General features: G+C 50.1%; 4 protein-coding genes across 4 annotated transcripts; 2 read left to right on the top strand and 2 right to left on the bottom strand.

Annotated features, from left to right (window-relative positions):
* Positions 1 to 1,191: 1,191 nt before the first annotated feature.
* Positions 1,192 to 3,037, bottom strand: PV08_12029 (uncharacterized protein; the record flags this gene model as incomplete). Its single annotated transcript, XM_016386336.1, has 3 exons — positions 1,192 to 2,691; positions 2,749 to 2,921; positions 2,977 to 3,037. The coding sequence occupies 3 exons, from the start codon at positions 3,035 to 3,037 to the stop codon at positions 1,192 to 1,194; spliced, it is 1,734 nt and encodes a 577-aa protein (XP_016229961.1).
* A 5,545-nt stretch (positions 3,038 to 8,582) lies between these two features.
* On the top strand, positions 8,583 to 10,148 carry PV08_12028 (uncharacterized protein; the record flags this gene model as incomplete). Its single annotated transcript, XM_016386335.1, has 1 exon — positions 8,583 to 10,148. One exon carries the CDS (start codon positions 8,583 to 8,585, stop codon positions 10,146 to 10,148), a length of 1,566 nt encoding a protein of 521 aa, XP_016229960.1.
* A 591-nt stretch (positions 10,149 to 10,739) lies between these two features.
* PV08_12027 (uncharacterized protein) lies at positions 10,740 to 11,551 on the bottom strand (the record flags this gene model as incomplete). The annotated part of the gene is made up of 2 exons (XM_016386334.1): positions 10,740 to 11,109; positions 11,166 to 11,551. 2 exons carry the CDS (start codon positions 11,549 to 11,551, stop codon positions 10,740 to 10,742), a joined length of 756 nt encoding a protein of 251 aa, XP_016229959.1.
* Positions 11,552 to 12,831: 1,280 nt separating this feature from the next.
* On the top strand, positions 12,832 to 14,016 carry PV08_12026 (uncharacterized protein; the record flags this gene model as incomplete). The annotated part of the gene is made up of 1 exon (XM_016386333.1): positions 12,832 to 14,016. The coding sequence occupies one exon, from the start codon at positions 12,832 to 12,834 to the stop codon at positions 14,014 to 14,016; it is 1,185 nt and encodes a 394-aa protein (XP_016229958.1).
* Between the last annotated feature and the right edge of the window lie 590 nt (positions 14,017 to 14,606).

The raw sequence follows: 14,606 nt of genomic DNA, 5'->3' as shown, positions 1-14,606 counted from the left end.
TCCAAGCCAGAATTCCAAACATTCCCTGCAGGCACTGTGACCGCATGGAATCGTGGTATTTTTAAAAGCCACCATACAGATAGTGCACCGTAAGTGATCAATCTTTTCCAATTCCTTGTGCGCAGCTTTCAAATCATTGCTCATTTTTTGATTCTGAATGCGCAGCAGCCTGTTCTCGTTGATACACTGCTGCAACTTGCGAGTTTGCTGTCGAAGCTTTTTCCGAGTACTTTCGGCAATACTCGGAACGCCTGGTCGCTGTCGTCCACGCTGAGCGATACAACGATCCAGTTCAGCCTGTTTAGCGAGCAACATCGTCTTCAATTGCCGCGCCTGCATCAACAGGGAGGAGAACTTCCTCCTCATGTCGAAAGCACCATCTAAAACCGAATCGTATTCGTCCTGAATTTCAAAATCAGCGTCGTTGAGGAGGTGATTGATGTCGAGAATAGGCTGCATCTTGCGCTTGTTGGAGAACGGCGGTGTGAGTAAGGAGTTAGACATATAAAGAGGGACGAAGGTTAAAGCAGGGCTAGAGCGCATTCTTATACCCCTAGAAGTAGTAGGTTCGCAGCTACTACACGAGCCTGGTCAGGCGCCTTTACGGTTCGGTTCCGGGGATTGTCGACTCCTGAGCGTGTGGTACCTGACATATCCGTAGACCAGCAGCCCCAATGACGCATGCTGCGGCACGAAGATGCCATCACACCTCGGTGTAATTATGACCAAGAGGCTATGTGCCTGTCAGGCTCTGGAGTCCACTGTATCCAATCCAGCTGCGCCTTCGAGCCCTAATGCGAAGAACAGGGGTCACTTTGAGACATCCGAGGAGACGGTGCAAAGGTTGCCTGATTACGCCCTTGCAGCTGAACCAAGAAGACTAACTTCAGGTGGCCAGGGTAAAAGCGATAATTGGTCGCGTCCCCAGTAACAGATACCTCTACGCGCCGAGTCGCGGATGTATGGTGGCATTGTTCTTCCTTTCGAGACCCTCGTCATCCTCCCGTCGGTCAAGTGATATTTTAAGCTGAGGCGAGGTGATCTTGGATTTGACTCTGGACTGATACTTCTCATTTTGACCAGATCAGAAGCAGGCCGTGGTAGTAGAAGTTTGGCCATCAGAGGCGGCGGGAATCCTTGGTGCCATGTTAAACAGTAGAAGATGTGACGACTGGAAAGACTTGAGACGCATCACTGCTTCAGAAGAAGCTCTGTGATCTGTTCACTTTGCTTTTTGATCTGATCACTCTGCTGTTTGAGCAATTGCACAAGCTCTTTTCGTTGTTGCTCAGAGTCTTTTCGTTGTTGCTCAGAGTCTTTTCGTTGCTGCTCTAGCTGAGCCGCCAACAAGGTTTCCCTATCCTTTGCATCCTTTCGTTGCTGCTCCAGCTGCCGTTGCAAGTTTTGAATCATGGTTCGAAACTCGGCATTCAAGCCCCTCCCTCGCGGTGGTTTGCGAAACCCTTCATCCTGAGATTCAGGCGCACTGCTATCGTCCTGCGAGCTTTGTACGCTGAGCTCATCCATGCTGGCCGGTTCGAGTGTCCTTGTAAGCGGATCAGGCAGCTCATCGATCACCGCGGTGAGTCGCTTGAGCAGAGCCGGGGCGAAAATTTGGCAAACGTTGAGCGTAAATTGGTGACTGATCCATCTGTGTTCGCCCCTTTCGTCTCCAATGTTGAGTTCTTTGATCGTCTCGCGAAAGTACGACGTGTTGTCACCTTCCACCTCAGGATAGTGAGCATAGATACGCACGCTCCGGTCGTCGTGCGAAATGGAATATCCCAAAGCCCTCCTGTGCACCTCCGAAGCACGATTGGCCTTGCGAAAGACGTCCACGATTCCCCGGAGTGCAACCGTCATGCTATGAGCATTCGGTCGATCTGCCAAGTCAAGGCCCTGTTTTCCACACTTCACCTCGCTGGTCAGGAAGGGAAAATAAATGTCCTCGCGCGCTGTGTAGTACGACTTCTCCCAAGGTTCGATGCCGAGCTTCCGGCGCTGAAGTTCGGTAAAGTTGGACCATTTGAATCCGTACGTCCGGTCCGGCTGCGGTCGGGGTCCATAGAACGAAATCCCTTTGACCCAGGGGTCGTTGTGACCTTCAATCAGACCGTGAAATTCCTCTTGCCCACTGATGTACAGGTTTTCAACCGATGGGACGAGGAGAGGATGCAGGTCGAGGAAGACTCGAGCTTCGGATCGGCCTCGAATCAGAGTCTGGAATTTGTCGAACCGGTCATCAAATAACGACTGATCGGGACGCGGTTGATGCGTGTAGAGGAGCTTCTTGCACAATATCTGGTCTTCCTTCACGAGGCCAGCATCAGATGGGCGCATAAAACTACCTTTAGTCTCCAAAACCACCGGGTAGTTCACATCTTTGTAGGCCGAGTATTTCTTGTCTGCCGAAACCGAGGATTCCGTGCCGTCACCAGATTGCGAAAGTCGGCGACTTAACGAATCTGAGGACCGAGATCGTTTCGAGGGTGGCAGACTCATGTCGTCTTGGATGTCGCATTCCTCGCTAGGTGGAATGCTTGATAACCACTTCTCCACAAAAGCACCGCCGTCCGATGGTTCTGGAGGCGAGCGGCCTCTCTTTGCGGATGGGAGCACGGTGTGCCTATCCGGCGACCTTGTCTTTCGTTCTGGTACGAGAGGGTCTGCAGGAGACGATTCGCGATGCAACTGCGTCGCCTTGTCAGCATCTTTCTTCCTGTAGAGACGTGCATTGCATCCACTCACGTCGTCGGTTTTTGTGGCAGACGGAGATGGAAGCTGACGGTGCAGCTTCGAGGAAGGAATTTCAGGATTGAGGTCTTCCACCAGGGAAGCCGGAGAGGCGTGTTGAAGGTCAGATAAGCGGCGGATCTTGTGAGGACGTTCGCCGTCGTCGCTCTGCACGGCGTACCGTTTGTCTAGAAAGCGTCAGTGATCCATTGATCCTGCGTTCCCGTCGTTCGAGGCTCTTACCGTGCAGATTGGCCTGTTCGTGACTCTGCACGTTCGTGGCTTCTTTATCGGGCGATATCATTTGTTACAGAGGAGAGCAAGCGCTCTCACATTGATCAATACAGTGCCATGTCGGTCTCTTGAGGAGTCGAAGCCTTCGGGCCCGTTGGTTCAGGGAAAGAGCGCAGGCTGAGGCGAGTAGCACTGTCATCCAATCAAGTAGGCTAGGTTTGGTGTCACATGCTGGGCGCTTATTCATCCAGGCCAAGGACTGGCTGCGCCGTCAATCACTTGCTCTCATCGGTTCGTATGCGCATCGCGACACAATTTTTGAACTACGTCCAACCGACTTCAAGTGAATAGGTATTTCGCTTTCGAGAGCCTTCCTTGAAAGGGCTGAAGACTGGCCGATGACGTGTGTACGTGCTATTTTTGGACCACGCATTTTGTCTACGATATCGACCCCCCGCGGTCATATTGACAAATCCTTCCTAACGAGTCCTGTCGCCCTCCCCTTTTTTCCCACTTCTACCGCTTGGAACCCAAAGTGTGCTTTCTGGAGGGCGTAAAGAAGTGAAGAGACCGATAATCGTTCCATCCATTGAGACTCTCACTGTTTGAATCTATCTGTCTATTTCGCCGATTGGAGTATGGGCATGAAACGAAACGCCTTCCTCTGTTGAACGCACTAGATCCCGTCAATACCGCTGATAAGTGGCCAGCAAATTTCATCGTCACTGATTCCGACCCGTCTTCTCTTTGATGGCTTTTGCCCTCGAGAGTCACCTCCCTCATCGAGAACAGCAAACTGCGACCACGTCAAACTTGTCTCCAGGCGCCTCAACGTTTTCGGCCCTCGAACCCTTGCGGTTCCCACGTTGCCTACTTCTTCTCATCCTCGCTTGTATCCTCTGTACGACGACCCTGGCCGCTGCAACGCGTCGTTCTTTTCCCGTTTAAAGTCGCTCCTCCTTCTCTATCTGATGCCTTTTCCACAAGACTCCTCGACATTATCCGCTCATACACCCAGAGAGAGAACAAGAGATAAAGCCCGATCGCCTGGACGGTGCGGTGCAGACTGGTGGGCAATGGCCACACAAGAGAATGTGCGCTTGCTAACAGGGTTGAGTTCGTTGACAGTGACGCAGATGAAGGTGTTGAGATGTGGAAAACGCCACCAATGTCCTATCTATACATGCCTATTTGATGCTCAGTCGCTACCGAGACGAAGAGCAGAGCCACTACCTCTGCCACTACCAAGCTCAACAAGATGTAACTCGGGGATAATCTACTTCGTAGTCTACCAAGAAAGCATTTCAATAAGCGCCGGCAAACATATCATCGATGCATGAATACTGTCATGGGGTATTATTGCCTGTTCGACTCGAGATTGTCGGTACCCGGGATTTTGTGGATTTGAGGAGCTCCGCAGGCATTCTTCGAGACCTGCACGCACATCACGATTCCAGATCGAGTCACTGAGCTCTTACAACAGTAGGAATGGACTGCATTTGACATGGACGTCGCCAACCGCCATGAACCAGGAATTATCCTTGCTGGTGTGACAGCATCGATGCTGCCTGCGCCTCGGAGGGGGGTCTCATTCGTTCCAGAGTCAATCCGCTTTACAAAAAACGCCGTGGCACTACTGTCATAGCTGGTGCATCATCGGCGTATCGACGCTCTACCGGCTAATGTCAGACGAATCTTTACCAGATTCTCCATGTCAAACTACGACGAAGAGACACTGACTCAGACAGATTCGGCGTACAAGGCTGGAATATGGCAGGCCAATGTACCAGCTTCTGCCTGGTTGTAAGAGGGGAGCGTGTTCCCCCAAGCGCTTGTGTGACGGCAGTCCCGTACTAGGTAGGTACACTATGGCAGAGGCGCATGGGTGAGTGAAGGCGAGGTCGAGAGGGAGGAGGTTCTTGGGGGACCATGCTGACGCCGAGAAGAGCCAGACTTGTCGTGTGGACGAGTAGAGTACTTTTGAGCACATGTCAGAGGACGAAGGGAACGAAAGCTGGTCGGTGCGAGAGGCCAGGGCTCCGCTCCACCCATCATCTCATCCTTTCCTCTCCTGTCCCCTTCCCTCAGCCTACTCTTCCTTTCTCCCTCCCTCCTTCTCTCCTACTCTCACACTGGCCTGGTTTTCCCTAACTCGTTTCCACTTGTGTTCGTCCACAGTACATGACTCTAGCGAAGTGATCAGATATGGCCATGTTGCTCTACCCAGTCCCGAAAGACACGGCTGGACAAGATGAGTGATAAGTATGCCAAATCTTCCAATCCTACCCCGTTTGAGGAGCAGAAATCACCCTGCGACGGCTAGATCCTTGTGCATTTTGGATTATGAGTCTCCTTCGGGGAGACGCCCCCTTGAGCCGAACCCTGCTGTCCAGATGAGCCCTACACCAAGAGGACTGCAAAATGCCTCGCTTTCGAAGATGACCTGTCAGCCTGTCCTCAGTCCTTGCCCCATCAGAACAACGACACCGAACCCAGCACCACTGCTTCGCCAGTCACGCGTGCCGCTAAAAAAGCGACAATGGCTGGCTGCCACAGTATTTGGCATCCAGATCAAGACAGGGCATTATCCAGACATCTTAGCTCTTGGCTGATCAATGATTGCTAATGATTATTCCTTGTTGGTGCAAACTTCAAGGAGAGTGAGAACGAGAGCATGTGATAGTCCCGAGTCAGAGATGGTCAGTGCTTGTGGGCTCCACTCCATCTACCATTTTCACCCTGGCCCTCTCTCTGATCACACCCCTCTTCCCTTTCTTCCCATCTTCTACCCTTCCTGCCTCCCTCTACTCTTTCTCCTTTCTTCTACCCTTCCTTTTTTCCTGCCTACCCTTAGCTTTCCTTTCTTCCTGCCTGCCTCTACCCTTCCTTTCTTCCTGCCTGCCTCTACCCTTCCTTTCTTCCTGCCTGCCTCTACCCTTCCTTTCTTCCTGCCTGCCTCTACCCTCCCTTTCTTCCTGCCTGCCATGTCTCCCTTCTCCTCCCTTCCCCCTTCCTTCTCATCACTTCACAATCACTGAATATGGCTTCTGTTGGTCTACGCGAGAACTCACGCTACGTAACCAAGAAAATGAGCATTATTGCTGTTACAAAATCTCCAAATGACGCAGCTGAACGAGTCTGGACGATAGGCATACCAAAGCTGCACAATCCTACTGCGGTTGCTCAAGCCGAAACGCCCTGAGGTGGCTAGTTTCTGGTGCAAACCAGACGCCGAATCGACGATGTCTCATTTTCCGTTGATCCTTGCTCTCAAGCAAGAGGACCAACTGAGGCAAAGTTCTTTACTCGCTCCCAAATAGGATCAGCAGCCGAACTTCTTGGTTCCAGGGTCGAAATAACGCCGCAAAATTAAGTATCACTGTGCTACTGTTTTTACCTGTCATCCTGCACATTTTCAAGTGTCTCACTAGGCCCTTGGATGAGTGCCGCTCAGAAAGCGACAAAAGGCGACAGTCACAGTTCAAGAACGCCTCAGCACCCCAAAACGGCAAAAATGTAAAAAAATCGACATTTTATTTATTGCACTCCAGCAGGCATGAAATGCAATCCAATCAGAATCATCTCAGCACTCTTGCCCTTCTCCCACCCTCTCTCCTTCTCCCACCCTCTCTCCTTCTCCCACCCTCTCTCCTTCTCCCCCCCTCTTCCTCGCTTCCCTCTCTCTCCTCGCTTCCCTCTCTCTCCTCAACTCCCTCTCTTCCCTCCCATACCCTCTCTTCCCTCCCATACCCTCTCTTACCTCTCTTACCTCTCTTACCTCTCTTACCTCTCTTACCTCTCTTACCTCTCTTACCTCTCTTACCTCTCTTACCTCTCTTACCTCTCTTCCCTCTCTTCCCTCTCTTCCCTCTCTTCCCTCCCATACCCTCTCTTCCCTCTCTCCCTCCCTCCCATACCCACTCTCCCACTCTCCCTCCCTCCCATACCCACTCTCCCACTCTCCCTCCATACTTGCTCTCTCATCTACCACTTCGTCCTGTCCCTCGGAGCAATCCTCTTCGTCTTTCCTCCTCCTGCCTCTCCCCCTTAAGTGTCTTCACATCTCTTGACAATAACTGAACATAACTATTGTCTTGTTTATCTACACGAAAATGGAACTGCGTATTCAGGAGAGTGATCTATATCGTCGTCGTAAAGTCTCGAAAGCTCAAGTTGGACGAGATGAATGACGAGTGTCCATGCTGCAAAATCGTGCTCCGCACGACAAGCAGAAACATTGTCAGTTCCTGGTAACTTATGGACGCGGAATCGCCTCTCGGAGAGTTGACTTTTCCCATTCGAGATTGCACTCCCATATTGAGCTAACTGCGGAATGACCGAGTTGGCAACACGGGCCCGCTACCGAAGAGGATCAATCAACATGCCTTAATTTTAGCGTCGAAAGAAGGCTTCCGAGGCTCAGCACTGTAACTTCTCAATACTCCTATCCTGTGCACCGTCCTCGTGGGTTACTCTCTTAGAGCGACAGAGGATGAACTCCCTCCGACGGGACTGAGATGGCCATCAGAATCTCACAGCGTTGAGAAATCGAAGAAAAATCGACAATTTTGGGTTCCACCTATTGTGTTCCGAAATTGTCGATTTTTCTTCCATTTCTCATCGCTGCCTATTCCCTCACCCTCTCACTCCCTCTCATCCTCTCCCCTCTCTTCCCTCTCTCACCATCTCTCTCTCTCCCTCCCTCCCTCCCTCCCTCTCTCTCACACACTCTCTCTTCCCCTCTGCCTCCCTCATACTCTCACCCTATCTGTGACTGTTCCCGGTCTGGCAAGTACCTATAGTGCCAGGACAAGGACAGGGACAGGCTGTAGCGTGTTTCGATATCCAAGCGTAATCTTTCAACCCTTTCCGCCGTGCCTGACGGGATATAACTTCAAATCGATCCCCTCGCTCATCCATTTCTTACTCTACTGTACTCTACTGCACTGAGCTTAGGTTTCCATGATGCCAGCGAGGGAGAAGGGAGAGCGACGCGACAAGGACATTTTCAGTAGCTTCTAATTACTCAATTACTATGAAGAGATGGCGCGAAAACGAAATTTCTCCTTTTCCACAGTCTTGCTCATCCATACTCAAAGTGCCTGACGAAGCCAAACGGTTGGACTCAATGTCACAGTATTTGTTTTCAAAAGGTGATATCATTCACACATTGATTTCCAAAACTGGAATCCGGTGCGACACGAGCAGGAAGAGTAGGGTATTGACTGAGACCTTCGCCTTAGTCTGCGTAGTTAGCGTTGGCACAGCCATAGTTACGGACCGAAAGGACTCGAAACACCTCCAAGCAGCATCCAGTGATGTTGTACTGCCAAAATGACAAGACAATGTCGCACTATTCTCTAGCGAAGGGGTTAATGCCACCCAGTTTCAGAAGCTGGGTCACAATTGACAGAGAACGTGGTGTTTTCTGGAATTGACAATCGAACAGCCCACGTAGATAACGGGCTCAATGTGCCTGTGCCTCCATTCTTTTGTCTATAATGCGGCTTTCCCGAACTCCCGGTCTCCTGGAAGTCAGTCACTGCCCTTCGATTGTTGGGACTCGCACACGAAACCGAAAACATTTTGGCTGAAGTTCCTTGCCAGGAGCCGATATGGAATCTTCCATCAATTCAAATGCAACCACTGATAGCTTGAAAGAGCTGTGGCATTCGTTCGAGCAAGCATGCATGGAGTCTCTCACCGAGCCGCCGACAGATATTGTCGACAGAGTGGCTGCTACCCTAGAAGACGCTATATCCTGGCTACGATCCCATAGTCCCCAGGTTTTCCTGCCGCGACACAGAGGCCCCGGCATCTGTCAAGCCCCGAAGGTGAGCTCATCCCAGCTACCTTCATCATCTGAAGTAATGTCATTGCCCAGAGATTGGTATGCAAAGCATCATCTGAAAACATTTTCACTGAGCAAGCTACAGAAGGAGATCGTCTCGACTTCAGCCGGGTCGCATCTTTTACCTGCAGGATCACCTTTGACCCGGCCATCCACAGACTCCATGGACGGAATTGATCCTCCATTGCGGGAAGATCTCATATGGTCAAGACTGCACCAGTCAGAAAAAGTTTCGCTGAAACGAGACAATAACCAAGGACCCTTGGAAACAGGCGGAGGCTCAGCACCACGAGAAAATGCTCATATATTTCAAGCGTGTCGGAGAAGCATCCAGGTGTTGACACCCTCGATCACGGACAATCCAGGTTCCCCTGATACTAGAAATGGCACGGTTCCTCTCACGATTGGAACCAGTGACGCGGCTGGCGAAGCATATGAATCGCACGCACACTGCCATTCCAGTGGCAGCCCCATGTTGGCTGAACCAAATGCCGGGCGCGTGTGTTCAACGGGAGTAGAACCACCTGGTCGGTCACCTCGGAATGCCGCCTGTAACGTGCAACAACCAGAAGATCAGGAGCGCGGACAACGAGCAGGAAGACCGTTCCTGAGGGAAGAGATCAATGATCCGGACGACGGCGGGGTCGAGGAAGAGGAGGAGCTCGGCACACGTTCCGCGAATGGAAGGAAAAGAACATGTACCAATCGAACCTTTCACTCACCACAAAAGACGGCGAAGATGGAGCACACTCCTGAAGGGTTGGCTGAGCGGTTTGGGACGAATGATCGGGGTGCGCTCATCTCTACATTGAGAGAAGAGTGGGAAGATATTACTTCTTCACAGCTTTTATCGGATACGGACACGACCGCACCGATTGGCATGTCCCAAAGCCCCGACGTACCAAGCTTCGTCAACTTTATCCTTCAACAAGGTCGTCAACTGGAAACGAACTCCCTGAGAGGCGAAGTCCGAAGCTTGAAGAATCGAATAGACTTTGCACATTACTATCAGCTTTACGTGGCCGCCTCCAACGATACCCGGAAAGGCGCCGACTCTCCCTTCTTGGCCTGGATGCGGGAGTGGTATCGACGACGTAACAGGTCACAGTCCCTGGTGATGAGCCGAGGCAAGGGTGCGTCTACAGTGGTCAAGGATTGTCTTGTCGACCTTCATCTCTCTGATTCAAGATTTAAGGGTGTGTCCCCGCGAAGCATGAGGCGCAGAGTCGAAAAATGGCGTGCCATCGGGGGATTTTGGTCCAAGTTGATCGAAGGCTTTGGACCTGGCATGTTACTTCTGGCCCCTTCCTGCGAGCCAGACTCCCGGTAAGGCGTTGCCATTTTGACGTACTGTACAGGGTTTTACGAAATCCCAGAAAGACCTCTGAGCTGATCGCTCCGTAACAGATATCAATTCGGTGAACCCGGACGGAGAGCCTTCCTGACAGCTCTCACCCAGCGGAGGAGTGCCTTCGACGCAGTTTTATCTGAAGCTAACCAATTTATGAACGAGAAATTTCACCACCAATTTGTTGATGTGTCTATAGACACATCATTCCCAAAATTTCCAACACTGACAGACAATGGACAAGGACATCAGCAGGGATGATTAGAAAACACTTTTGAGACTTGCTTGGAGTTTGGCTTTGAGATTGCAGATATTTTTTAGGGTCTCGTCAAGTTGGACATCGCACCATAATTACTGCACGATAGATCTCTTTTCAACTTCTGCATATTCGGAGGCAGATCACATGCTCCTGTACATAAAGAGGGAATGTGATTCACATTGCGAACAAGACAAGGTATTGAATTCTAAAGAAGACTTTGCAAATGCTGCCAAGCCTGCAACCATTTACCTAGAGCCAGACACGAATTTGCAGTGCAGCTGAAAACTTCACCCTTAGGGCGGTGTGTTGAGACGTTAGAAGGTCCCATTCGTCTCGTAAAACCTCAACATTTTCAGCGGACAGTGAAGCGCCAGCCATTCGGTGGTCAAGATATGTCTCTGCCCATTGCTCGTATTCGCGACAGCTACAGGTTCTCCAGAACTTGAGAAGTGTAGATCTTCTACTTCTACCACCTCTTGCTCCCAGTCCGTTTGAAGGACCTGGCTCATCCAATCGACATGGAGGGAGAAGTTGTCATTATTGATAATTCTTTCCACCAAGCCGCTGGGCTCGTTGGTAGGTTGCGTCGGAGGCTGTCGAGTTGTGTATCGAGGAGGCTTGTGAAATGGAAGCGGCGTCGATCCGATGAGGTAATGATGGACAAACAGGTTAATCAAGCAGTCACTGTTGTTTGTCAGCCTAAGTATACTTTGTTTATAGAGTCTTTCGAGGATCCTTACGGGAGAAGATTTTCTCTCGGTTCCCAGGTGTTTTCGGCATCTCGATAACCCAACCATTTGATTTCATAGAGCACTTCCTGACGATCCAGATCGTATTTGGAACGTTTGATGTATTCGACTTGAAACTTTTCCCACTGACCTTTTGGTCGTGATTTCTCTGTCGGCGACCTCTGGTGCTCCTGTTGATCCATGTCGTTTCCAATGATAAGTGGTTGTCCAGCAAGACTGGTGCGTGTCTCGTGTTTGGACCGCTGGAGTAGAACCTCGATGAGACGGCTGCGTAGATTAGGTCGTGTGGACAGCGTAACTGTACTCCCATCGTTGCAAGTGTAGTCATTGCCTTTTGGGGCCGTCTTTAGTATGTTGGAATCTGTACAGTTTGCCATCTCAAAGGTTGCGGAGTTGTTCATCGATCTATGAGCCAGTGATATACACAACAGCAACGCTACCACTAAGAGCCACGCAACTGGAAAGAAGAAGGCTAGGTGGATTATGCCGTCCTCCATGTATCCTGCAACAGTAACTCGACTGAGATTCGAGGGCACTGCTTAAATACTGTGGACGAAGGACAATAATGTATGGGGCGTATCTTTCTATCAATAGATGCGGGATATTTCATCTGGAGGTTCTGCAAGCGCTACAGTACAGTAGCAGCCATGGTTCTCGCGAATGTCCAGACCTATTGAGAGGGAGTGTATTATTGCTGTCCAGTTTTTCTCTCCACAAATACACTACAGTTCAGCAGAACCGGGGAGAGGGGTCTACTGTAATAAGGTCAATATAAAGTAAATATAACTCGGAGCATATCTCTGTCATGTCTGTCTCAACCATAGTACTTCTGGTTCTCCGAGAGATGCAAACTCCAGTCGATATGCGGTCGCTATTGAATTGTTTAGCCATCCTTGTCTTCACACTCACCAGTGCAACATGTCTCTTTGTTTGGATCAAGATAATCTCCCGACAAACTTCGTGGTCAGGGGACGTAGAATCCGTCAACTCGATGGCGTGGCACAGTGATGACAGCGAAACTGAACGTTGGGGCGGTAAGGCCAGAGTCGACTCACAGGGAGACATTTTCTGACAGCTAAAAGAACAGGACACAATAAGAACCGCTCATTGAGGGACAATGGTACCATTTGAGGTGGCCCAACATAGAGCAAGAGTGATATATTGTCTCTTGAAAATTCCATGGGCGGTCTGCAGTTCGACTCTGCATGGTAGCCTTGCCACTCTCTGCGCGGAGTTAAAATTGCTTCGGTACAATACATTTTAGAAGACGGTCACTTCCATATCCGCTCAGAAGTGCTACAGTATAGCCCGGTGCGGTAAAGTGTCAGGAATGCAGTGTAGAAGACCCGCTTACTTCTCTTTGTTCATGTATGCACTTGCAGGTACAGTATGCACTTGTAAGTGTAGGCCTTAAAAAGGGATGTTCCTGGCAAATGTCTTCATCCAAGGTTATCACATGGCTCGCTGGTAAGACATTACTGTAAGCAGCTTTAGAATTATCTTTTCATATTTTCAGCCTTGCTCTGATGCAGAATTGTAGTTCATAGGTTCAATGGCGCATATATATGATCTCCCAGACGAACTTTTGTTCCTGATGGCCCAGTATCTATCAATCAAGCCTTATGGAACGAGCGACTCCTGTGGAGATTTATTTGCAATGTCACTGACAGCAAAACGTCTTCACTTTGTCACGCGGGAACTGATTTATAAAGCGGTCTTTTTGTCTTCTCCAAGAGCCACAATATGCTTTGCTCGGACTCTCTCACAACATCCTGAGCTAGCATCATTGGTTCGATATTTTGAAGCAGGGGCTGGGGAAAGGCATATTGATATCCATGACATCTCCGACCCCGGCACGAAACCAACATTTAAGACCACGATATTCACTCAAGAAGAGATTCAGAAGTATTTCTTACCACCCCTGAGGAGATGGCATTCAGTTATTCCAGGAGTGGTCGAAGACCTTCAATCCAACCAAGGGGCTATCTGGGTTTCAGGAATCCTTTCTCGACTGCATGGTCTCACCGAAGTCGAATTGCAGCTAGGAAGATCAGCACAGTACCTGAACAGAATGATAAAATGGTCCAGCGTCGAGGCCAAGGGAGAGCTCCCATTCACCAATTTGGTCAGTCTAAGCCTTTTCGCCAACGAGGACGCTGGCGTGGACGTGAAGTCTATTCTTCGGCTGCCCTCCTTGGAAATCTTCAGATCTTGGAGTCTGCGTGGGTCCTCTCTTCCAAACATGGTCGGGGATATAACTTCACCCCTTCGTTACCTCGGGCTCTTTCGTCCTTACATGGATGAGGCTGAGGTCGTGTCATTGCTTCGCTGCTGCCAAGAGTTACGCCAGTTCGAATTGCAGCCCATTTTAGGAATGACTCCTGGAGTACCGTGGTATCACGCCAAAGCAGTGGCACAGGGGATCAGCGCAGGACTCTATCACTGTCGACAGACCCTGGAGGTATTGACCATAGATACCTGGACCACCTCTACACCTGCTCAGCCCGTCGATTTCACCGGATATCAACACCTGACCAAGCTCACATTACCGGCCACAGAGGCTGTAAAATTGGCAGATACTCGTAACCCTCCAGCACGGATGGCCCTCTTTCCAAAGCCTTTAAAGTGCTTGGTCTTGGTCATGGCGCAGCGTGGAAGAACTGAGACCCTTCGCTCGGCACTCCTTCAATACGTCACAAATCAACAGCTCTTGCCCGCCCTCAGGACCTTGGATGTTATCTGGGAGCGCAGCCACACATCCAAGGTCCCTGAATTAAGGGAAATTGAAGATGCTTGTGCATGTCGTGGAATTATCTTCAGCTCAAGGCTCTCGGATCGATAGGTTGTCGACGGTAAATGATATTATTACTGTTCTCCTCCGCAAGGTCGGGGGTTTTATGATTTATGAACGAATGCGAAGGATTTAATCCCCTATTTCTTGGAGGACAACTTTGCTGTAGGAAGAGAGAAGAGCCTATATTTTGAGTGGTTGATTGTTATATGGTTGAGGATGGGTGCGCTATTGGTCTGAGATGTGCACGAGGCTGCAGCCCCTGACGCTAAAATCTTGGCTTGGCGATCAACCACAATCTACAGATCGTATGTAAAAGTTCCAATGACACGCACAGACCCTGGTGTACTGTATCTCTCTGCCATTGTGCATGATGTCTGCTAAGTTTGTCGTATCCAACAGTCTGAATTCTTAAGGTGGCTGAGGCGACTGAGTGTGAGTGAAAGGGTTGAAGACCAAACTGGGAATGCAAATCTATTACATTAACTCTGCTGTGCTCGGACGCTTAATGCAAGACTTATAATCAACGACAACCAATTTAAGCTCAGAATCACACGTCAGCACTACTGTACTATAGTAAAACTTATTGTGCCGAGTGCCTCTATACTCCTGCCGCTTTCTTCCCCATTGCCTATTTTAAT

This window comes from Exophiala spinifera (genome assembly GCF_000836115.1).
Source record: "Exophiala spinifera strain CBS 89968 unplaced genomic scaffold supercont1.12, whole genome shotgun sequence".
In the NCBI taxonomy this organism is placed as follows: domain Eukaryota; kingdom Fungi; phylum Ascomycota; class Eurotiomycetes; order Chaetothyriales; family Herpotrichiellaceae; genus Exophiala; species Exophiala spinifera.
The sequence above is the reverse complement of the archived record's forward strand: the minus strand, read 5'-3'. Positions and strand labels throughout refer to the sequence as shown.